Source organism: Scyliorhinus torazame, chromosome 4 (assembly GCF_047496885.1).
Source record: "Scyliorhinus torazame isolate Kashiwa2021f chromosome 4, sScyTor2.1, whole genome shotgun sequence".
Classification (NCBI taxonomy): domain Eukaryota; kingdom Metazoa; phylum Chordata; class Chondrichthyes; order Carcharhiniformes; family Scyliorhinidae; genus Scyliorhinus; species Scyliorhinus torazame.
This window is the reverse complement of record NC_092710.1, coordinates 291644277-291667843: the sequence shown is the minus strand read 5'-3', so window position 1 is coordinate 291667843 and position 23567 is coordinate 291644277. Positions and strand designations below refer to the sequence as shown.

The 23567-nt window shown below is 44.6% G+C and overlaps 1 protein-coding gene across 14 annotated transcripts in view; it reads left to right on the top strand.

Annotated features, from left to right (window-relative positions):
* LOC140410993 (PR domain zinc finger protein 1-like) overlaps nt 1-23567 on the top strand; it is a 121168-nt gene that overhangs the window by 77508 nt on the left and 20093 nt on the right. For 9 of the 14 annotated variants that reach the window (XM_072499900.1, XM_072499897.1, XM_072499898.1 and 6 more), the window contains 3 exons: nt 6262-6538; nt 14845-14964; nt 23070-23322. In XM_072499900.1, coding sequence (XP_072356001.1) covers nt 6359-6538; nt 14845-14964; nt 23070-23322 — 553 coding nt within the window. In that variant the 5' untranslated portion in view covers nt 6262-6358. Of the gene's footprint in view, nt 1-3467; nt 3608-3905; nt 3974-4659; nt 4936-6261; nt 6539-14844; nt 14965-23069; nt 23323-23567 lie in introns of those variants that run through there. The other 5 variants (XM_072499905.1, XM_072499910.1, XM_072499908.1 and 2 more) reach the window with 5 other exon arrangements.

Here is a 23567-nt window from a genome sequence, read left to right as displayed (position 1 = left end):
ATGTGTGTCTGTTGCAGGAGAGTTTGTGTGATGTGTTTGTGTGCTGTGTGTGTGTGGGTAGGGGGTGGCGTTGTGTGGTGTGTGTGTTGGGGGGAGATTTGTGGTGTGTTTGTGTACTGTGTGTGTGTGGGGGGGGGGGGGGTTGTATGGTGCGTGTATTTGTGTGGGGGATGTGCGCTTGTTAGGTGAATTTGACATTCTGAATTCTCCCTCAGTGTACCCGAACAAGCGCCATAGTGTGGCGACTTGGGAATTTTCACTTCATTGCAGTGTTAATGTAAGCCTACTTGTGGCACTAATAAAGATTATTATTATGTGAGGGAGTTGTCTGTGTGTGTGTGTGTGTGGTGGGGGTGTTTGTGTGGGGCATACATGTTTGTATGGGGGGTTTGTGTGGAATGTGTTTGCATGTGTAGGGGGCGGGATTACATGGTGTGTGTTCACGTATGTGGGTGTGTTTTGTTTGTCATGAAAGATCAGGATTGGGGGTGGGGGTGAGATAAAGAACTCTCATCAAGTGTAGACTTACAGAGTGGCCTTTTCGCTCATGCAGCAGAATTCCTGTCCCCATTCCTTTCCTTCCCCATCTATTGTAGGGGAACCTTGTTGGTTAAATTTCACTTGTTCATGGGAAACCCAATGGTGGATTTGGTTTGGGTTTTGGGACATGGCACAGGAAGAGTCTAGTAATTGTAACAATTCTCTGTGGGCCATCATTCCCCTGAATCCTGAATCAGGTCACATAGGGCTGGCGTGGGTGGAGGGAACACATTATAGGTTGGCACGTTGAAAATAGGGTAGAAAAAGATTTTCAACTTTCATCGTTGGAGTTACTGATCCCTTCTCCCCGAGTGCCAGGGAGGATAATTGGTTGCATTTTGTTAGTTGAAACTGAAGCCCATCCTTTAATCAGTGGAGATGTGTGTCTACTGAGTTGGATTGAGGGGGTGAGGCACGGAAAAGGATTAACCATGGGGCTTGAATTTCTGCTTGCTTCTAAAGATGCACAGTTCCACTCATGCTTTATGTTTTGCCCCCTCTCCTCCCCTGAATTCACTGTCTCATATTGGAGTACAGTTTCACAGAGATCAAGTACTCTACTATGTCAATCACATGGACATTCTTTCTAAGAGCCTAGACACTGAGTGTTTGCAGCTTATTCAACCGTGACGCATTACAGTACTGTATTTGCTGTACATGTGCATGTAAAACACGGCGCTCTTCTCAACATCCATCCACACAATTTTCACTTGTTAACAAACAAGCCTGCTTGAGTTTTGCTTTGCTCTCACTCGCCAGCCCATTCAAACTAAGAACACAGAGGCCTATTGTAGCCACTACTCCTGCCCTTCTTGACACCTAACATGGATTGACGGATCAAATGGAAGGCCTTCCAAATGTGTTTTGCTGAATTAATAATCTTTATTGTCACAAGTAGGCTTACATTAACACTGCACTGAAGTTACTGTGATTATTACTAAAACCATCACCTTCATCGACAATAATACATTAAGAACCATCAGAGAGATGGACATATTTTGATGCGGAAGGATTAATCAATGATTAGAATAGATTGTGTAGATGTCCTTCTGTTTGGGTTGTGGGTTAAAACGATCAACCGCACAGCGATATTCTTTGGATTTAATTTTGAACAATTCATTTCCAATTCCTTTCATAAAGGTTGTGAATATTTAACAGGAAAAACATGGTAAAAATTAGTTACGTTGATTGACAAGAAATTATACCATCTATGACCCACGGACAATGCCAAAGGCCTGCCCAATGAACATTTTTGGGAAAAGAGTAAAGGGCTTATGTCGTGGATCCTATCACAAATTTCAAATCTACACTGAACTGTCGATCTGAATAATACATAAAAAGGACCATTTTAAAACCTATTTTAATTTTCTGCACGCACTGCTTTTGGGTGAAGCTCCTGGTACCAAGGAAATCAATTAGTTCCATCAGGTCAAACTGGACTGTATGGGTCCTGCTGTACTGTCAGAAGTACATTGACCCCACTGAGCCATTCAACACATTGTTCATTGCACGTGTATGTCAGGTCATTAATACAGAGCTGCTTCTGCTGATAACTCTCATAGCTTCCAGCTATTGCTGACTACACTCCCAAAGGATTTCATTGGCCATGAAGCACTGTGAAATGTCCCGATGCCATGAAAGGTGTATTGGAAACAACTCCTTCTTTCAACACATATGCCTTTAGCAAGATAGATCAATGGGCAACATTTCCTTAACTTATTCTTTAAATCTTTAAGCTCTTCTGTCTTTTGAAGCTTTTTGTTTAATCGCCTTCTCACCCATTTCTATATGTCCTCCCATCATATTTATTTTAGAAATGTGACTCTCCAGCTCCCCCAGTGGCACAGGGAGGAAATCCATAACAGGGGCAGGATGCTCCCTACATATGATCCTCACTCTTGGCTGAGTTTCTTTTGAACTCTGGTACAGGAATTGGATTAAGATCAGTCCGGGTTCCTGCATCTGGTCACTGTGTTATGAGGTCAATGGCAAGAGTGCACATATCTATTGAGCTGGTTGACCATTTTACATCTATCCAGGCCCAGCCCCAGTGGTCAAGCACATTGCCCGCTCTCTAAAGAGTAGACAGTCGGGCGAGGTACCTGTACCTCAATGTGAAGCACCACCAGTTGTTTCAGTCATCGTGGAAGAAAAAGGATAAGCCTGTCGGAAGTTCCCTAAGTGCTAAAGGGAGCAAAATGAGTACTTTTAATTTTAAAATGGGTGGAGCTGAACTACTTTTTGTTGTTTTAAAAACTGAAACTTCAACTCTTGACGCATATGCATGATTTCTAATGAAATTTCATCACAAGTGTTAGCCTCTCCGAGTCTGTTAACAAAAGTGGCTTTTTCAGAATTGAGGCTCAGGAAAGACTAACCATTACTCTTCCCTTTTATATATCTGTAAAAATACCCAAACCTATTGTGGTCACAGTTTGTGCGTGTTTTGTGCTTTTTATTAAAAAAAAGCTTCTCTGTCTCTCTTTAAACCTAGGTTCCTAAGGGGTAATATTTACGAGAGAACGTCTTTCACTGTTTGATGGGTTCAAAAAAACACATCTGAGCCGTGTTGAAACCGCGTGTGGTTTTTAAGCAGAATTTTGCTTTATGACAGCCAGGCTGCCAGCAACAACAAAAAAGAACATACCAGCAAATGTTGGCAATGTTAAGTCATCATTTACTGTAGAGCCAGCCCAATTTCCAGGAAGTGATTAGCGGAGATGTTGTGAATGATGTCTCAGAACTCTGTGTGTCTGTATGTATAGATGTGTGAGAAAGGTAAGCAGAGAAAGGGAGTCCCTGCTCACCGCCCGCTCCACGCCCCCCCTCCCACTCCACACACACACAAAACCATTCCCCCCCAACCTCACATCCTTTTTAAATACTCTTTCCTGCATACAGATGATCTCTCTTAGAGATAGCTGAACACCAGTGTGTGCTTTGGCAGCTGAAGCCTGCGTGACATCTGTCAGTTGGTGGTCGACACTGATAGCTATCAAAGGACCTACTGGGGGATCTCTCCAGATAACTGGGGCCATGCAGCGATTCAGAAAGCACTGCAGACTTGGTATAACTCAAAAAATAATAATGCCTTGTGAACGGTGGGTGATGAAGCTAGAGCTGGAGGCGGGTGGGGGTGGTGAGGGGGTGACAGAGAGAGAGAGAGAGTGAGTGCCTGTTTCCACACAGGCTGACAGACTGGATCTTTATGGCCGCATATGGGAGTGTGCTATCAGTGCTGCTGTTGGTTAGGGCAGGAACGGTGAAGGAAGTGAAGTGTCTGGTTTGTTTTGTAAGGAGAAGCAGGAATGCAGGTCCACGTTCCCAATAGTAAACAAATGGGGCATTGTGTCCCTTCATCACAGGATGTCCTTCCTACAGCGCAATGACTGAGGCAGATAGGAGGAAGAGACTGACATGGGCTCAACAAACAGTGAGTAAAACACTTCGAACTCTCCATGTCCCAGAAAGGCATCTCTACACTGAACTGTTTATCTGATCAGGTTAGCACTCCTCAGCCCATCAGCAACCCCCCCCCCCCCCCCCCACCCCCTCCCTGTTTTCCCTTCCTGGAAATGAGTACTTTATAATTACAGTTCTTTAAATAGTGTGCATTCTGTTTCTTGTGTTGTAATAGCCTCTTGTAGCTCCACAGTTAACCCATTTTAGTCAGGAGACCAGACAAGCCAGGGTTATGTGTGTGTGTGTGTTTAATGGATAAGTGACTCAAGACTATTTGCAAGACTAATTTGTGTGTGGACCGATTTCAAAATCTTGTAGCTTTCTTCCTGTTTCCAACTAATTTCTGGTAATTTTTACAAGATGCATCTATTTAGTATGTGCTGGCACCGACAGAGTTAAGACCAGGAAATGGATTGGTAGGAAAAGACGTTGCGGGAGTTTGCTTTGACTGTTTTGAGTTTTGTTTCTCAGTCAGGAAAGGAATAGTCTAATTGCAGGAACTGTTCACGTACCTGGTTGCTTGGCATGTCGATTTATTTATGTGAAAGGGGGAGATTGCACCTGGAGAAGCCGCCTGCTCAGTTGTCCTTCCAAACATAACTCAAGTGTTGCCTTTTAAATTAACTTGCTATTGGCTGCTATACTGTTGATGTGTGTCCAGGTACAAATCCCGCCCCACAGCTAGCAGGTCTCGACAGCAAGCTCTGGGCGAGTGAATCATCAAATTAAGTTATTAATAGGAAACTTGAAAGAGGGAGGAGAAAGGAAGAGTCTCTTTGGTTTGTACTTACTGAAAGTTTTGCTGCAACAATCAACCCTTCAGTATTCACAAGAGGCATGAGCTCGGCACCTGTTAGAGGAGCAGTGCAGTCCGATATCTGCAAGTGTGTTTGTCTTCCAACACAAAGCTGACAGTACCAGTGAGTACTAATGGTAAAGAATTGCTGACAACATTGGCTGTGTCTTTAACTTAAGTATGTTTTTTATATTCCTTCTCTTTCTTTTTATCCTTCCTTTTCCATTTTCTATTATGTGTTTCTCATTCTATACCTGCATCAGTCAGTCTATCCCTCTGTACGTTTCCATGTATCTATTTCTGTCATTCATTTTCAGCCCTGCCTCTTCATAATTTATTTGAAATAGCTATTTTGCTGCTTTCCTCAAAAGTCCACCATTTGATCTCTCCTCGTCGGCACATTTTACCCCAGGATATTGGAATAAATGCTCACTAAGAAATTTAAAATTTATCTTGGGAAATGGAAAGACTATTTAAATCTGATCATTCGAGTGCATTATTTACTCTTTGACATTGTCGAGCTTTAGTCCCCCCCTTTAAAAGAAGAATTGGTCATTTTGCTTTTGTTAATTTTTGTGCATTTTTGTTGAAAATGTGGGATACAGTGATGTCCGATGTTGGATTGTTGAGGTTTTTGGGACAAATTTGGCGGCTGCATTGATGCTGCCAAGACCCAGCACTGCTGTCTACCCAAAGGATGAGGAGACGTCACGGCGGGTTGTTTTTAGGATGTTGTTTGCTCCTCTGGATTGTGCTGGGAAAGTTCGAGCTTCCCCATTTGGAAAGAGCAGCAGGTTCCGCTCCGGCCTCATACTGTTCCATATTTAACTCTCCGACGCAGACAACAGCTCCTTCCTCTTCCTCTGCTTGTTTGTGACACTTTCTGAAGCAGCTTTCCCAAGGCACCCCAGCAGACAACCATCTCCCCCTCCCCATCCTCAATCACCTCCACCCCCCCTCCTCCGACCAACACCCCTCCTCCCCCACACCCCCAGGCGCTTGGCCATGACCTAAAGTCCACTTGGAATCATGAAGAAAGACTTCCTGTCATACAGGCTGTAAATGTGTTTTCCAAAGTATAACTGGTGAGGATGGAGGGGCAGGGCGAGTGTTGTACAGGGAGAGAGGAGATGAGGTGCTGGAGGCAGCAAGATATGCATTTATTTATTTTATATTTGAAGTTTTCCCACCCTCTCAGCCGTACCATCAATATTCCTTTAGTGGCTTTGTTCCAGACTAGATTACAGTACGTGAGACAACCAAACATGTTAGTTACAGACTGCTTTGATGATTACTCAAGTACTTTCAACAGCTAGGCCTATGGCAAAAGTGCTCCAGTCTGCTCTATTACTCATATACTGTCTCTGAGAAAACCACAGAATGTGGACAATCGAAATTTTAAAAATAGTTTTTTTTCTCTTCTCCGCCTCCCCCCCAACCCCCTCCACATTTGCCCAATCTAGGCTCCCACGGAAAGTAGTTTAGATTGTCGCCTCCCTGAAGCCTGAGAAAGGAAGAGAGTGGAAGAGTACCTGCAAGCTCGTGAGTGTGTGGGGCAGGATGAAAATGGACGTGGAGGATGTGGACATGACCCAGTGGACGGAGGCTGAGTTTGAAGAGAACCGTACATACATTGTGAATGATCAGTCCTGGGAACCCACCACAGACCGTGAACCAACGCAAGCTCAAGCATCACTGCCCCGAAACCTGAAGTTCAAGTACGCACGTGACTCAAACGAGGTAAGTGATCCTTTTCTTCAAAAGTTTCAGAGCTTCTGTTAACAGTGGTTGCAGGCCATTGTTAAATGCTGCCGTGTTTCTAGTCGCCGCTCTGATATATTTCCACATTCAATTGCCCCCTTAACCGTCAGACTCTAAAGTCTGGAGTCAAGCATGAAGAAAATAGTCTAGTGGAAAGCATTGTCAGAAATTGTAGGAAATTCAAATGTATCCATGAGTACATCCAGCAAAAACATGACAATGTTCTTGTATTTCACTGTAAGCTGAGGAAATCAAAGTGCACTTGAGAGTTTTCCAAATTATTTTGAAAAGGTACCAGTTCGCTTCTGCAAGAATATCTCATCCATTTCAAGTGTCACCGTGTTAATTCATTGATATGTTTACACAATGCATTTTTTAAAAACAGTGCACTCTCATAGTTTGTGGGTGGTCAGTAAGTGCTTTGTTTCATTAATCTATGACAGGCAGCTAATGTAATATTCCATGGAATATATATATATATATATATAGGTGTATAAAATTAATGGAACTATTTGAGAAAGACCTCTGCTGTCCATTGCATAGGACAAGTATTTCAATGCATAGACAAAAAACTGTAGAGTGGAAGTGCCAATTGTGTTTGTCTTTGCATCTCTGTGTGTACGTACGTGTTTGAAAGCAGGTCCCACGGGTGCAGCTGTAGATTTAGTTCTAAGTCTCAGCTGTACAGAGTGTAACAGTGTGTGTGTCTGTGTGTGTCAAGCAGTGTATAATTCTATGTGGAACAGTACCTGTGAATGAAATAGTAGATAATACTGTATGCATAACAGTAAGCAAAATATGTGTAACAAATAATGTATCCGCTTCTAACCACAACAAAACATAAAACTCTTGACAAAATCAGGGATGAGGTGCTCCATCTATGAGGAGAAAGTGAAGATACTGGTCGTTATCTGCTGTAATAAGGAAGGCTGAGGAAATGTAATGGCTTTTTTAAAATTACAAACATCTTTGATAGGGTAAATAGGAAAAGACTATTTCCTCTGGCCGGGAAGTAAAGGCAACAAGAGACGATCAGCTTAAAATAGCCACTGAGAGTCTGGGTTTGGCATGGTTAGGTAAAGAGAACTGTTGCGTAGAATGCTGTGCTTTAGTTAGGGCAAAGGCTATTGCAGCTTTTGAAAGGGAGGATAATGCAAAGTTATGGGAAGAGAGGAGGGGATAGATCAGTCACAGATTGCTCTAGCAAGAGCTAGGATGGACAGAGTGGGCTGAATGGCCTGCTTCTGTTCTGACACGCATTATGGCTTGAGCAGCAAGTAAAGCGTGTGTGTAGCGATTCAATATGTAACTGGAGTACAGGGAGAAATGATCACTACTATTAATGGCACGTTTCCCAGTTGGTCATAGAAGGCTGAACAACATCCTTGATTCCCACAGTTTACATGAACCGTTGTTCAGCTCTTTCAGCACTTGCAGGATGTGTAAAGACAGCCGAGACATTTAACTGTAGTGATTTATCAGGGAAAGCAATGGGTCAGAGCTGCAGTGTGCTCTCCGACCAGCTTTTTAATCAGGTTCATAAGTTTACACTCAAAACAGATCACCGCTGAAGTGGGTGTGTGCACGTTGTGGGTTCGACTCAAACTCATTTGACTACTTATGACACCTTTTTGAAACTGCATGCAAAGCGGTTTATTTGAAATGGGATTTAGTTGATTTAACTTATTCTTTATTTTGTATTTGACTGTTGCTTAACTGTTACATATTTGCCTTCTGGCATTGAGTGCTTTTTTTAAACAAAAGTAACTTAAGCAGTTATTGTGCCTTAAAGCATATTGCTGCCTGGAATGAGATTGATTAATTGCTGTATTGCCCCATGCATTTGAGAAACAGTAAAGATGAGGTAGACACCCTCTGCCAACTTCAAATCGAATTTAGAATTAAGAATTTGTGAATTTAGAACGGGCTCCAGTTTTATTCTGGCCCCATTTTATATGCTGCAAATATTTTGGCATCTTACCATTAAGATACATGCGTTTGGAGAAGAGAAACCAACCTCTTCAATGTGAGAATTTTATGCCCCGATTTCTTTCTCTCTCTTTCTCCGTCCCTCAGTCGACACTCTGCATGTTAGAGGAAGAAAAAGGGGTGAAAGTTGAAGTGAAAGGAGCAGTTTTGTACACTTACTTTTCTTTTCTCTGACCCCACTGCCCAAGGGTATACTGACGTTGTCCTGGGGCAAGAACCTGATTTTAATTAAGATTAATCAGCTCCTCAAGGAAAAATACCTGAAACTTCAAGATACGGGCAGAATACAGTTGGTGTGGATGGTGCGAGAGATTGTTAGCACTACTGTCTCACAGCGCCAGGGACCGAGGTTCAATTCCGGTCTCGAGTGGAGTTTGCACATTCTCCCCGTGTCTGCGTGGGTTTCCTCCGGGTGCTCTGGTTTCCTCCCACAGTCCAAAGATGTGCAGGTTAGGTGGATTGGCCATGCTAACTTTTCTCTTAGTGCCTAAAACTGTGCAGGTTAGGGGTATAGGGCAAGGGAGTGGGTCTAGGTAGGCTGCTCTTTCAGAGGGTAGGTGCAGACTTGATTGGCCAAATGGCCTTCTTCGGCACTGTGGGGATTTTGTTCTATGCTATGCGTGGTTCCACATAGAATGCCTGCTACTTCTGACCACACCTGAAATAAAGTAAGTGAGGCAAACTTGAGGGTGCAGGGTATATTCTCACTAATGCTTTATTTGACACCCAGTAGAAATACGCTACTGTCACAGTCTGGTCTTTTAAAAAGAGATTTGACGTGTGTGGAGCTATCCGGGATGGGGAAAGGAAATAGGGAGAAGAAGCAGTATCACTGGGCTAGGGGAGGGTGGGGTGAGGGACAAACAAGGTAGTTCCCCTGTTGGTTTAAAGGGGAAGGGAAACCAGCAAAGTGTTGTTTATCCTAGGCCTGTCCTTTCACACAGTGTTACGGTTCCAAAATTGGGCATTATAACTGACATTTTCTAGCAAGTCATAGGGAGAATTTCAACTCCCTTTCTCTTTCCTCCCACCCCTCTCAAAAGTGTGGGCGGAGCGGCTGCTCTTTATAAAAAGAGAATAAAAAAGCACTGAGGTTTCTGATCTCCGAATAACACCAGTGTAATTTGAAAGAGCCTTTTCAAACAGCCTGCAATTTTTAAGAAAATGTACCTACATATCACTAACTTGTACACTGTAATCAACATTTACTCTGCAGACATTTAATTAATAACTTGGAAGTTGTTCCCTATGTAAATAATTAAAGTGAATTGAGTTAATGAAGACTTGGCTGAGCTGTTTTCTGTCTGCGAGACAGACATAGGCTGACCTACCCCTGCTGACATAGATAGATGCTCCACGCTGGTCGAGGGGTCAGGGTTACCATAAACCACCAAGAGGAATGGCTTCTGCAGGAGGAAATATGAAGCATGAAAGTGTCAAAGCTTTCTACCTGTTATCCCTGGCATGTTTACACTTGGCAGACACCCGGCCTGCTTCACCATGATTCATTGGAACCTTGGTCAGCGGGCGTTGGATTTTTCTGGGACTGCAGTGAGGACAGGCTGAATGCGGAGCCGAAAAAACCTGGCTCATTTGATTTTAACCAGGCACCTTTTAGTGCTGCCCCACAGGACCGTACTTCGAACTGATGTTTAGAAAAAGGAGGCGGGAAAGCTGCAATTCGAGTTGGTGGGGGCTGGGGCGGTGGGGGGAGGGGGTAGGGGGTGAAATTATGCACTGGGTTCAATTTACCGACTGAGCTGCAGCGGTTACCGGGGATGAGTTTGGACAATTCTCTATTGGATAAAGAATTGAAAACTGTCCTGCTGACTCACCACGCAAATGCCTGCTATGTTACTGAATCCTAAGAGCCAGGAAGATCCCAGGTGTGACGCTGTTTTCGGCTGATTTTGGCTAGGGGGGACAATTCACCTTGATGCTCCTCATTGTGTCACGACTACTTCCCCAGTGAGAGAGAGCAGGGAAGAATTAAATTAGATCGGCCACTTCTGGTGACTGCTAATGGGTTGCCACTGTTGGAGAGGAGATAGTCACATTCAGCTGTGAAAGTTCTCCATGCTTGGAGAGCTGGCTGACGGTCACCAGCCAGATGCATTCATGAAAAGCAAACACCCAAGTGTCGTGTCAGAAGGCTGTTGGAGCACCAAAGTGGCTCAACACAAGGAGGCACATTATAATAATCTTTATTGTCACAAGTAGGCTTACATTGACACTGCAATGAAGTTACTGTGTAAAGCCCCTCGTCGCCACATTCCGGCGCCTGTTCGGGTACACTGAGGGAGAATTCAGAACGTCCAATTCATCTCACAGCACGTCTTTCAGGACTTGTGGGAGGAAACCAGAGCACCCGGAGGAAACCCACGTAGACACGGGGAGAATGTGCAGACTCAGCACAGACAGTGACCCAAGCCAGAAATCGAACCTGGGACCCTGGCGCTGTGATGCAACAGTGCTAACCATGAGCAGAAGCAGGAGCGTTCCAAATTATTTTTCCAATCCAGGCAGAATGGCACTGAGGGAGAGGGAGGGAGAGGGACCACCCATTCTGCTGCAAAACAAGTTGCCAGTGCAGCAGAGTTGGGTAACCTCGTGGCTTTTTGTTCATAATGATGATTGCTGCACTTCAGTGGTCGAAGTCTAAATTGAGTTTATCTCTACGAGACCCGCTCCTCGCAGTTGGGTTTCAGGCTCAGTTTCTGAAGTGATTTTTAGAACCAGCTTTTTTCACAACTATCTCTTGCCGATACAGCTGCCATCTCCCGAAATGTAGCACAAAGAACGTGGCAAAAAGTAAAACATGATGCTGCCAAAACTGTTTTTAAATGATTTTTCGCATTACTTCACTAAAAGAAGGAGACTTTGCTGTTCCATCTGCTTCCATGACATTACCAAGCTGTGTGCTTTTGTAAAGAAGGAAGGTTGACTAAGCATTTTGGACAGAATTTGGGCAGATTGTGTCAGGATGAGTTGTGATGATGATGATGCACAGATGTAGAGGCGAGAACCCACAATGTGGAAGTAAAACCTCAGCTGGCTGGCTAATTTCAGTAACGCTCAACACTAAGACATAGTCTGGGATGTGTCACAAGTTGGAAACGAAAGTGCGCAACAATGATGTAAAAACCTCTTGAGGTGAGTAGAGGCAAGAAGCAGTATTGCCTCTGCATACAGGCCTCCTGGTGTTCATGACCCTGAGCAAGTGCTCTCGTTTATACGGGCAACTGGGGATCAGAGTGGCCTAGCCTCTGCTTAAGCAAGTGTAAATGCCACAAAATCTGTTCCCTGCTCCTGTCACCACCTCCTCTCTTCCACCACCTCCTCTCTTCCACCACCTCCTCTCTTCCACCACCTCCTCTCTTCCAATCCTTCAAGTAGGTGCCACACTTTTTGCAGGTGCCATCATTTTGTGTTTTTTGTTAAATAGCCTCCAGAAGAAGGAAAAGGCAGGACCAAGTTACACGCGGTACATTGCGCACACTCTGAAAACAAGTGAATGTGTGTTCAATGTGGACAGTTTGCATTCCTAACTCCTCTTTAGGCTGTTGAGGCACAGACCCCCAATGCTGACTCAATCGCCCATTCCTCTCAAGCGAATTTAAGACAGAGAGCGCCAGCAGGACATTTGGACTCATTCATCCCGATGCTCCGCAGAACCACACGTGCCCAGTGTGCTGCTCTGACTGTGGGACTTCTCATACTGGTCAAGAAATACCCTTGCAGAATTGGTGCATACTCCAGTACACCCTTGAAATTCATTTTTGGGATCTCTGGCAAAGGTAACATTTATCGACCATCCCTAGTTGCCGAGAGAAGGTGGGAATCAGTCTTCCTCGTGAACATAATGAAAAATGGTGCCTCTCGTAATGTTCTTGTCGGATGGCTAATCTTTATTACAAGAACACTTGTCACTAAAGCTATAAACAATTTCTTAACATTAACTGTGGGTCAATTGTATACAAAACAATAGATGAATAGCAATATGAACATGCACAAGCAACCTCTCTCCTAGCTCCCTTGTCAGTCTGAGGTCACCTGACTCTTAACATCCACTTATATACTAATGAGACTCCTAGTGGCCAGTTGGTTAATTACAACACAACCATGATATCATTACACCTATGTTTGTGTTTTTTTGATTTAAATCTTACTCCCTGGGAATACCCGAACAGGCGCCGGTGTATGGCTACGAGGGGATTTTCACAGTCACTTCATTGCAGTGTAAGCCTACTTGTGACACTAATAAAGATTATTATAAAGATGATTATAGAATACCAATGGTTCAGATTAAAAGCTGGCTTTCCAATACGTGAGTCACCATAAAATGCGCAGTGAATGCAATTATCTTTGATCAAGTTGTGTCCATTCGCTGTTTCCCACTTTGTTGTATTTTGACACTTCCCTTATTTCCTCACACTTGCCTGCAGTCACTTGAGTTATCTGTGCTGTCTCAGTCAATAATGATAATCTTTATTATTGTCACAAGTCTGCTTACATTAACACTGCAATGAAGTTACTGTGAAAATAATGTTTAAGTTATCATAAAAATCTGAGGTGGGCCAGAAATGCTAGGCGTACATCTTACGTTCTCGGTTAGATCATCAGGGTTCTCATCTACAAACTGAAGTGCCACTTTCATCCTGGAGAGGCACATTCCACCAATCTTGCTCAATGTGCTGAAGGATGAAGTTAGAGTTGGAATGGACAGGTTAAGCATTACTGTCATAAGTTTATTTTGTCTTTAAAAAATCGGTAGAGAAGTTAAACCCTGACGAAGCAGCAGAGGTACTGCATTTGGTGCAGTGCTGGTGCTGTGATCGGCCGAGGCAGTTCCATGCACCGCTAACACCCGTACCTCAAAGATCCCAATGTGGACCAGGTGTACTGGCACTTGGGGGGACTCCCAGGCAATCGGGAGTGCTTGGGTCGTCGGGCTCTGGACAGGGTGGTACCCTGGCGCCCCGATGCCATGTTGGCACTGCCAGCCTGACACCCTGTAAGTGCCACCGAGGCACCCTGGCAGTGCCACCTGGGTGGCAATGCCAAGGTGCCCAGGTAGTATCTTGCCCATGCCGGAAATCGGGGCTGCCCTCTCCTTATGAGGTAAGGTGCGGGGGCCCTGAAAACCCCCACATTGATAAGTTGGGGGTTTGGAGGGGTCTGGAGGCTGTGGTGGGGGGTTCAAAGATCAGGGCACCAATTTATAATGACCACACCTGGAATATTGTGTGCAGTTTTGATCTCCTTATCTGAAGAAGGGTGTTCTTGCTATAGAAGGGGTGTCGTGAAGTTTTACCAGGACTGGGGTTTAGAAGAATGAGGGGGCATCTCATAGAAACCTATAAAATTCTAACAGGTCTAGACAGGATAGATGCAGGAAGGATGCTCCCGATGACAGGAGAGTCCAGAACCAGGGATCACAGTCTAACCCAATTAGGACAGAGATGAGGAGAAATTTCTTCCCCGAGAGAGTGGTGAGCCTGTGGAATTCTCTACCACAGAAAGCAGTTGAAGCCCAAATGTATGTTTTCAAAAAGAAGTTAGATATAGCACTTGGGGGCTAAAGGGATCAAAGGATATGGGGGGAAAGTGGGAACAGATGACTGAGTTGGATGATCAGCCATGATCATATTGAATGGCGGAGCAGGCTCGAAGGGCTGAATGGCCTGCTCCTATTTTCTACATTTCTAAGTCTGCAGAGTGCGCTTTTAGCAACTTGCAATCTGCACATTCTAAGAATTAGTGAAGTTTGTGAAGGGCAGTAATAATCTCGGAGGCAAAGCTTTGATAAAATGCAGCTTTTAATAAACTCGGAGCGGAGCTTGCCAATCTGTTCAAAGTAACTGTCTGTGGTCTTGAATCATGTTTGCTGGCACCTCCATGCAGAAACAAAAATATACTTGAGTGGCAGAACAGACTGAAGGGACAGAGTGGCCTACACCTATTTCTATTGCTCCCCCCACCCCCAGTCATCCTTTCTCTTGTGCTAACTCTTTAGTGTTGGAGGGGAATTCTTTCACAGTTCAGAGAAATATTATACGATGGCAAGATTTAGGTAATGCATTTCAAAATGAAAATGTACATTGCTGTCATACAACATAAAATCCATGCTGGGATAATTTGCGTAGGGGAGCATAATTCCCTAACTTGTTGAAGATGTTAAAGAAAAATAAACCAGCATCAAAAAAAAAAATCAAGGCTTTGTTTATTTTAATCAGATGGTGAACTGTTTGAGCCAGTGCCTTCTCACTCATTGATTTATTGCATGTGCCTCACAGGTGCTTGGAGTTATGAGCGCAGAGTACATTCCCAAGGGGACACGCTTTGGACCACTTGTGGGCGAGATCTACACCAATTACACCGTCCCAAAAAATGCAAACAGAAAATACTTTTGGAGGGTAAGTCGGAAAAAAAATTCTGCTGATGCAAATGTAAGTTTGCGAAATGAATACGGCTGAAAAACGTTGTCACTTCCTGTTTAACGGCGGTGCTTGTATGTGTGCGAGAGCAGCAGTGAAGTTCCTGTGAAACACCCATATATGTACTCAGTAGGAGTTAACACAGTAAAATGAGCTGAGTAAGTGTCTGTGTTTCAGAGGTTAGGAATGCTGAGGGTGATATCTTGTTTTGTGATGAACTGATTTCAACTCTTCTTGGCCCCCGTGTTGAAACATAGGGAAAAGGAAGCAATCCAGCTCTTGCTCGGAGGCAAATCGAGTTCGCATTTTGACCGAGAACTAATTAGAACCAGTCGATGCAAAAAATCCTTGTTTTTCCTTCACTCCTCACTCACTCACAACTATCAGAGAGGACAGGGTGACTTAGAAAGGTCAACGAGCACGTGAAGTGTGTTGAGCCACTGCTCAGTTGTTGGTGTGTGTGATTCTCTGTAGTTCTGGTTCGTTGAACTCAGTATTTCCAGCAAACTTATTGCCAGGAGTTATTCAACACAGAACATCAAGGGCCGGAGGCACTGGGCAGCTCTAGAGGCAGCTGTATAGGCCTCAGGCACATTTGCAAAGACCTCTGCCTTCCTCACCCCAACAATGGGGAAAGTATGGCGGCCCAGCTATACAGCAGAGAGCCTGGACAGAGAAAACGAAACGTGTGCTGCTGATGTTGTCGACCGCTGCCATGGACCCAGCCCACAGTACTGCAGGGTTATCACTACAGAGCCTCAGGCCCAAGCCCTACATTCTAAAATAGTTTGCCTAATCCCTCCGTAACATAAAAGATCCATCAAACAGATTGGGGATTTCAGTTACTGTCCCCTTGCTCCAATGGAACTGTAATTTCATCAATGCCACGAACATCCATTTTGTTTACCATTTGTTTTAGTCCTTTTTCCACCTGTTAGTATTCAGAAATTAGGTTTGACACAATTTTCTTGCCTATGCATCATAAATCTCAACAAAAAACAACACCCGTATGTTCTTTGTTCCATTCTAGCACCTGCCTGTCCATCATCCCCATCACAGACACTCAACACACTTGCTCGCGCACACTTATTGGCTGAAATCTTCTGTCCTCATTTTGCGGCTGGGACTTTCCGGTGCCGCGGAAAGTGAATGGAGTTTTGGTTGGAACGCCAACTTTTCCATTCTCACTCGCAACGGCTCCCGTCATGGAGAAGGCCAGGGAATCCTGCCCACTCTCTCACACACTTTCACACATGTTTATGTCAGCATCTACTACAGCTGACTGCGCTATCCATCATTGCAATTCCAAACCTGGGATTAATATAGTGCTATGAACCCAAACTGGTCTATTGCACACGCTTTTTCCTTTCATTCTTTCCCGGGGTGTGAGTGTTGTTGGCTCGGCCACCATTTAATAATAATAATAATCTTTATTATTGTCACAAGTAGGCTTACATTAACACTGCAATGAAGTTACTGTGAAAATCCACTAGTCGCCACATTCCGGCGCCTGTTCGGGTACACTGAGGGAGAATTCAGAATGTCCACTTCACCTAACAGCACATCTTTCGGGACTTGTGGGAGGAAACTGGAGCACCCGGAGGAAACCCACGCAGACACGGGGAGAACGTGCAGACTCTGCACAGACGGTGATCCGAGCCGGGAATCAAACCTGGGACCCTGGTGCTGTGAAGCAACAGTGCTAACCACTGTGCGATCTTGCCGGCCACATTTATTACCCACTTGCTCTTGAGAAGGTGGTGGTGAGCTGGTACACCAATAGTGCGAATAAAGTTGCAGAATTTTGACCCAGTGACAGTGAAGGAATTAACTGAGTGGTGGCTTGCTAGGGCCAAGCCACGTTGCTTTGGTCCAGAGCCACATGTAGGATGTTAAGGATGGCAGATTTCCATCCCATAAGGACATTAGTGAACCGGATGGATTTTCACGACAATGTCTTCACGGTCAGTATTAGACTTTTAATTCCTGATTTTTATTGAATTATTTTATTGAATTCAATAACCAGATTTGAACCCAGATCCCCTGGGTCTCTGGATTGTTAGTTCAATGACAATACCACTGCCCCACCACTGCCTTTGTCCTTCTAGATGGTAGAGGTCACATGGGTTTGGAGATACTGTTGAAAGAAGTTTAACAGGTTGCTGCAGTGCATCTTGTACGCACTGCTGCCGCTGGTGGCCAGAGGCGGAGGGAGTGAATGTTTAAAGTGGTGGATGTGGTGCTAATCAAAAGGGCTTTGCCCTGGATGGGATTGAGCTTCTTGAATGTTGTTGGAACTGCTTTCATCCAGGCAAGTGTAGAGTATTCCACCGGACTCCTGACTTCTTCCTTGTGGATTGTTGACAAGCTTTGGGGAGTCAGGAGGTGAGTTACTCACCTCAGACTTCCAAGCCTTGGACCTGCTCTTTTTATCTGACCTGCAGTATTTATATGGCTGGTCCAGTTCTGTTTCTGGTCAATGGTGACCCCCAGGATGTTGATAGTGGAGGGATTCAGTGATGGTAAAGCCATCAAATCTCAAGGGGAGGTGATTATTGCCTGGCACCAGTATGCTGCAAACGTTGCCACTTATTAACCCAAGCCGTAATGTGCTCTAGGTTTTGATGTGTTAATGCATATGCTGCTTTTTGTGGATAAGTCATACCTGGGAAACTTTCCGCATTGCTGGGTAGATGTCAGCGTTGTATCTCTACTGGAACATCTTGGCTAAGTGCATGGTTCTTTCTGGGGCACATGTCTTCAGTATTATTGCTGGAATATTTTCAGGGCTCATAGCCTTTGCAGTACAGTGCAGTGGTTGTTCCTTGATAACACGTACAGTGAATCAAATTGACTGAAGACTCGCATCTGTGATGCTGGGGACTCAGGAGAAGGCAGACTTGGATCATCCACTCGTCACCTCTGGCTGAACATAGTTGCAAATCCTTCAGCCTTGCCTTTTGCATTGATGTTCTGGGCTCCCCCATTATTGATTATGGCAACAATTGTGGAACCTCCTCCTCCTCCAGTTAGTTGTTTAATTGTCCCCCACCATTCACAACTGGATAAGGCAGCACTGCAGAGCTTTAACCTGGTAGATTGGTTGTGGGCTCGCTTAGCTCTGTCTATCGCATGTTGCTTCCACTATTTGGCACGCAAGTAGTCCTTTGTTCTAGGTATACCTGAACTGCTACTGGCATGCCCCCCTGAACTTTTCATTGAACCAGGGTTGATTATAATAAAAGCCAAAAATTAGGAATGCTGAAAATCTCAAGTAAAACCAGAAAGCCCAGCAGGTCTGGCAGCATCTGTGAGTGTTTTCGAGTCCAACATGACTTTTCTCCGAAACTCCAGAACGCTGGTTCCCGAGGAGATTCATATTGGACTCAAAACATTATTTCTCTCTCCACAGATGCTGCCACACCTGCTGAATTTTTCCAGCACTTTCTGTTTTGGCCCCTTAGCTTTATGGTAATGGCAGAGTGGGGGATAGCAAGGGCCATGAGGTTACAGATTTTGGTTGAGCACAATTTTGCTGCTGTTGGTGGCCCACAGCACCCCATGGTTGCCCAGTTTTGAGTTGCTAGATCTGTTCTGAATCTATCCCATTTAGCACGGTAGTCATGCCACACAACACGATGGAGGCTTTCTTCAATGAGAAAATGAGACTCTGTATCCATAAGGACCGTGTGGTGGTCACTCCTACCAAAACTGTCACCAACATGTGCATCAGCAGTGATTGGCTGGTGAGGACAAGGTCAACTATGTTTCTCCCTCTTATTGGTTCCCTTACCACCTGACACAGGCCCAGTATAGCAGCTATGTCCAGCATGGACAGGGTGGATAGGGATCAGCTGTTTCCCTTGGTTGAAGGGTCAGTTACGAGGGCAAGTTCAAGGTGAAGAGCAGAAGGTTTCAGGGGACTTTGAGCAGAAACCTTTTTACTCAGAGGGTGGTGATGATCTGGAATGCACTGCCTAGGAGGGTGGTAGAGGTGGGTTGCCTCACAATCTTTAAACAGTACCTGGATGTGTGCTTGGCACGTCATAACACTCAAGGCTGTGGTCCAAGTTTGGCAAATGGGATTAGGTAGACAGGTCAGGTGCTTTTCATGCATTGGTGCCGACTCAATGGGCTGAAGGGCCTCTTCTGTACTGTATTATTCTATGATTCTGTGACCCAGCCAGCTCAGTCTGTGGTGCTACTACCGAGCCACTCTGGGTGATGGACTTTTTAGTACCCGCACCCACCCAGAGCACATCCTCAGTGCAGCTTTTAATTGATGTTCAACATGGAGGAGTACTGACTCATCAGCTGAGAGGAGGAGTAAGTGGTAATTAGTGGGAGGTTTCCTCCTGATCCCATGCTATGAAGTATTGGTATGAAGCATTATGACCACCACAACAGTTAATAAGACGAGAAGAAATGACCTCACTCCAAGAGCTGTCGCTCTTTGAAATGTCCGACCCTAAAATGCTGTGCATGCTTAATCACTGAATATATTCAAGGCAGAGGTCGATAGTTTTTTCTGGGTACCAAGGAAATGAAAGGATATGAGGGTAATGCGGCAAAATGGAGTTGGGAAGAAGCGCAGCCATGATTATATTAAATGGAGGGGTAGGCTTGAAGGAGCAAACAACCTACTTCTGCTACTATATCAATTTTATTGGCTTTTAATGTTTTGTGAATCCAACATGATAACAAACAGAAGTATATTTTCATCCATTTTCAGTTCTAAAAGTGCTTGGAATTTACTGTGGTTGAAGATGGCTGATGTCCTTTTTTCTGGTCGTGATTGGGTGCCACCCTTGCTACAATTGGCATCACTCATTGTTATCGGAGCCATTACTGTCTAAAGGCAAAGGCAGTTTCTACCCCAAAACTTCCAGGCTTTGTTTACTTCCTTCCCCCTACTCTCCTGAACCTGGAACTTAACCAGCAGGAAGCACAGGCACATAGAGTTTTACAGCATGGAAAGGGGCCCTTCGGCCCATCAAGTCCGCACTGACCATCAAGCGCCTAACTATTCTAATCCCATTTTCCAGCACTGATCACCATACTATAGAAAGGAATTGATTGCACTGGAGAAGACACAGAGAAGATTCACCAGGCTGTTGCCTGTGCTGGATCTTTTCAGCTATCAAGAGAGACTAGATAGGCTGGGGTAATTTTTCCTGGAGCAGAGAAAGTTGAGGGGGGGGGGGAGGAACTTGATTGAGGTGTATAAAATTATGAAGGACATAGGTAGGAAGGTACTTAGTGGAAGGGTCAATGACCAGGGGGTATAGATTTAAGGTCATTGGCAGAGATGTGAGGAAAAACGTTTTCACCTACGGCCAATCCACCTACCCTACACATCTTTGGGTTGTGGGGATGAGACCCACGCAGACATGAGAAGAATGTGCAAATTCCATGCGGACAGTGACCCAGAGCCGGGATCGAACCTGGGTCCTCGGTGCCTTGATGCAGCAGTGCTGTCCACTGTTTGTTTGGAGGGTTTGGGGCAAGGAGGACTTAGATATGGCATAATGGTGAGGTTTTCTTGCCGTTCATGCTGGTGAGATCCTACATTCCCGCTGACGGCGCACCCCACGACAGGTTTTTCGGCAGCAGTTGTGCATTCAGCAGGAAACCCCATTGACAACGGCCACTGGCAAGCCACTTCCTACCACTGCAGAGCCAGCTATGGAGGGGGAGGGAAATTCCACCCTATTGTAAGAGATTTTAGACAAGAGAGCTGCAGATGCTTTTTTACAAGTGAGGTTGTGGAACACACTTTTTTAAATTCATTCATGGGACATGGGCATCGCAGGCTGTGCCAGCATATATTGCCCATGCCTATTTTCCCTTATCATAGAATTTACAGTGCAGAAGGAGGCCATTCGGCCCATCGAGTCTGCACCGGCTCTTGGAAAGAGCACCCCACCCAAGGTCCACACCTCCACCCTATCCCCATAACCCTGTAACCCCACCCAACAATTTTGGACACTATGGGCAATTGAGCATGGCCAATCCACCTAACCCGCACATCTTTGGACTGTGGGAGGAAACCGGAGCACCCGGAGGAAACCCACGCACACACGGGGAGGATGTGCAGACTCCGCACAGACAGTGACCCTTGAGGGGGCAGTTAAGAGACAACCACATTATTGTGGATCTGGAGTCACATGCAGGCCAGACCAGGTAAGGATGGCAGATTTCCTTCCCTAAAGGACATTAGTGAACCAGATGGGAATTTAAGACAATCGACAATGGTTTGACATTCATCATTCGACTTTTAATTCCACATTTGTTTGGTGAATTCAAATTTCACCATCTGCAGAGGCAAGAATTGAACCTGAGTCCCCAGTTCATTATTCTGGATTTCTGGTTTACTAGTCCAGTGATAATACCACTATGCTACCAACTTCCCAAAATCCAGAGCTAGCAATTTCTATGTAATTCCATATTGGAAAGTTGGAGTTGATGTGGGGTCGATTTGGGGTTGGCGTGTTTGGCACACAATTTAGCAGGGTTTACAAATAAGCTTTCATCTGTAATATGATACTGTCTTGTACTTCTAAAGGCAGCTTTGAGAGCCTGGCAGAGAGTTCCAGGTTAGTGCTAGACTCCGCAGCCTCACATTATAAAACAATAGCTGATGTAAATGTTTGCCACAGAACTTAGCTGTTATTCTCTTTGAAGAAATAAGATGCAGTCATTTATGAAGTTTGTAGTGCTCTCTAAATGAACTAATTAACTATAATTTAACTTCATTCAAACCATTTATAGACTATGTTGTGCTTTTTAAAAAATCTCTAATCATTTGGGTCTTGGCGTTTGACCTTGATTCTAAAATTGCGATATGCATAACAGCAGGTCGGTCAAGATTGCAAAATACATTACTAATTACCAGAAATAGGTTTAGCCAAAAGATGTAAATGTTACTTTATGTTTTTCTTCTCTCTTCTTCCTGTGTCATCACACGGTGGAAATAAGATTTGAACTAGGGCTGCACTGATGACATCGGAGCTGATGTCTCAGTTACACTTCTGAAAACTGTACAGTAAATGATGAGATGGAAAATCAATCATAAGTTAATCACGATCTCAAACACACACAAAGTGCCTCGTAATGGAAGCAGCAGAGTCGTTCATTCCTGGAAGTTTGAGAAAGCTCTTCACACCAAACAAAAACCTGAAAACCTACTTGTTCACACACCACCCTTCCTGCCATTCCAGTTTCTCATAATAAACACACCACAAGATGTAAAGTGGGTTACTTCAAAAAACCCTATGTGTGGTTCTACCCCCCTCCATCCTCTGCACCCGCCCCCCCCCCCCCCAACACTTGCCTACCCCCATTGATTTTACTATATGTTTATATGTAAACAAGATAAATATGAAAAAACATCTAGTATTTCAAAAGATGACAGGTATGATCTGTAAGAGTAAACCAAGGGATAATTGCAGCAGGAAAGAGCATTCTTCTAAGATCAGAGCTTTGATCTGCTTCCAAACAGCTGCCAGTCCTGTTGTGGCAGGTGATCGCTGTGCAAGTTCCCTCCCCAGATCAGCATTCAAATCAAACGTCTTGCACCGAAACTGAAAGAGATTTGCATAGCCGTAGCACTCAGAGGGGGTGGCAGGAAAATGGAGGCTTCAGATTCAGTTTGAGTAGCCTTTGACGTCAGAGCCTCAGGTGACTCAACACAGTGTGTGTACATATAAGCACTGTCAGAGTGGGGACAGTGGTGATAGCATCCACCTGTCCCTTCATGCTCGTTGCACATGAGAGTGTGCGCAGGGCCATGCAGCAGCAAAGGGTTTGTCGCCAAATTAACAGCAAAATACACCGTTAAAAATCATATGAGAAAAATATATAGAACAAAACTTAGCACAAGCAAATGCAGAAGCTAACAGTTAGGGAATTCTTGTCTATTATGACAGCAGATTGAAATCCATTTGTGATTATTTTTCTGAGGGAGCTTGAAAGATTATTGCCCCACTTTAACTGATTAAATGTGTCCACGTTGCCAGAGGTTGGGAGAGTTCTAAGTTGTATTTTTAACTTTAAATTTCTCTCTTTTTCTCTATCCCTCATAGGTGTATTCAAATGGTGATTTGCATCACTTTATTGACGGGTTCGATGAGAGCAAAAGTAATTGGATGCGATACGTGAACCCAGCCCATTCGAAGCAGGAACAGTGCCTGGCAGCTTGTCAGAATGAGATGGACGTCTATTTCTACACAGTGAAACCCATCCCGGCTAATGAAGAATTGCTGGTCTGGTACAGCAGAGAGTTTGCAGAACGCCTCCACTACCCAACCTCAGGTGATCTTATGATGATTAAGCTAAGTAAGTGCATTGAACTGAATACTGCACTGATTGTTATTTCATTCCTAGCTTTTCCACTTATCAAAGGATCATGGATTTGTTTGGCATGAAACACTTACAGAATGGGTGGCACAGTGGTTAACACTGCTGCCTCACGACACCGAGGACCTGGCTTCGATCCTGGCCCCGGGTCACTGCCGTGTGGAGTTTGCACATTCTCCCCGTGTCTGCGTAGGTCAGACTAACCCTCACAGCACAAAGATGTG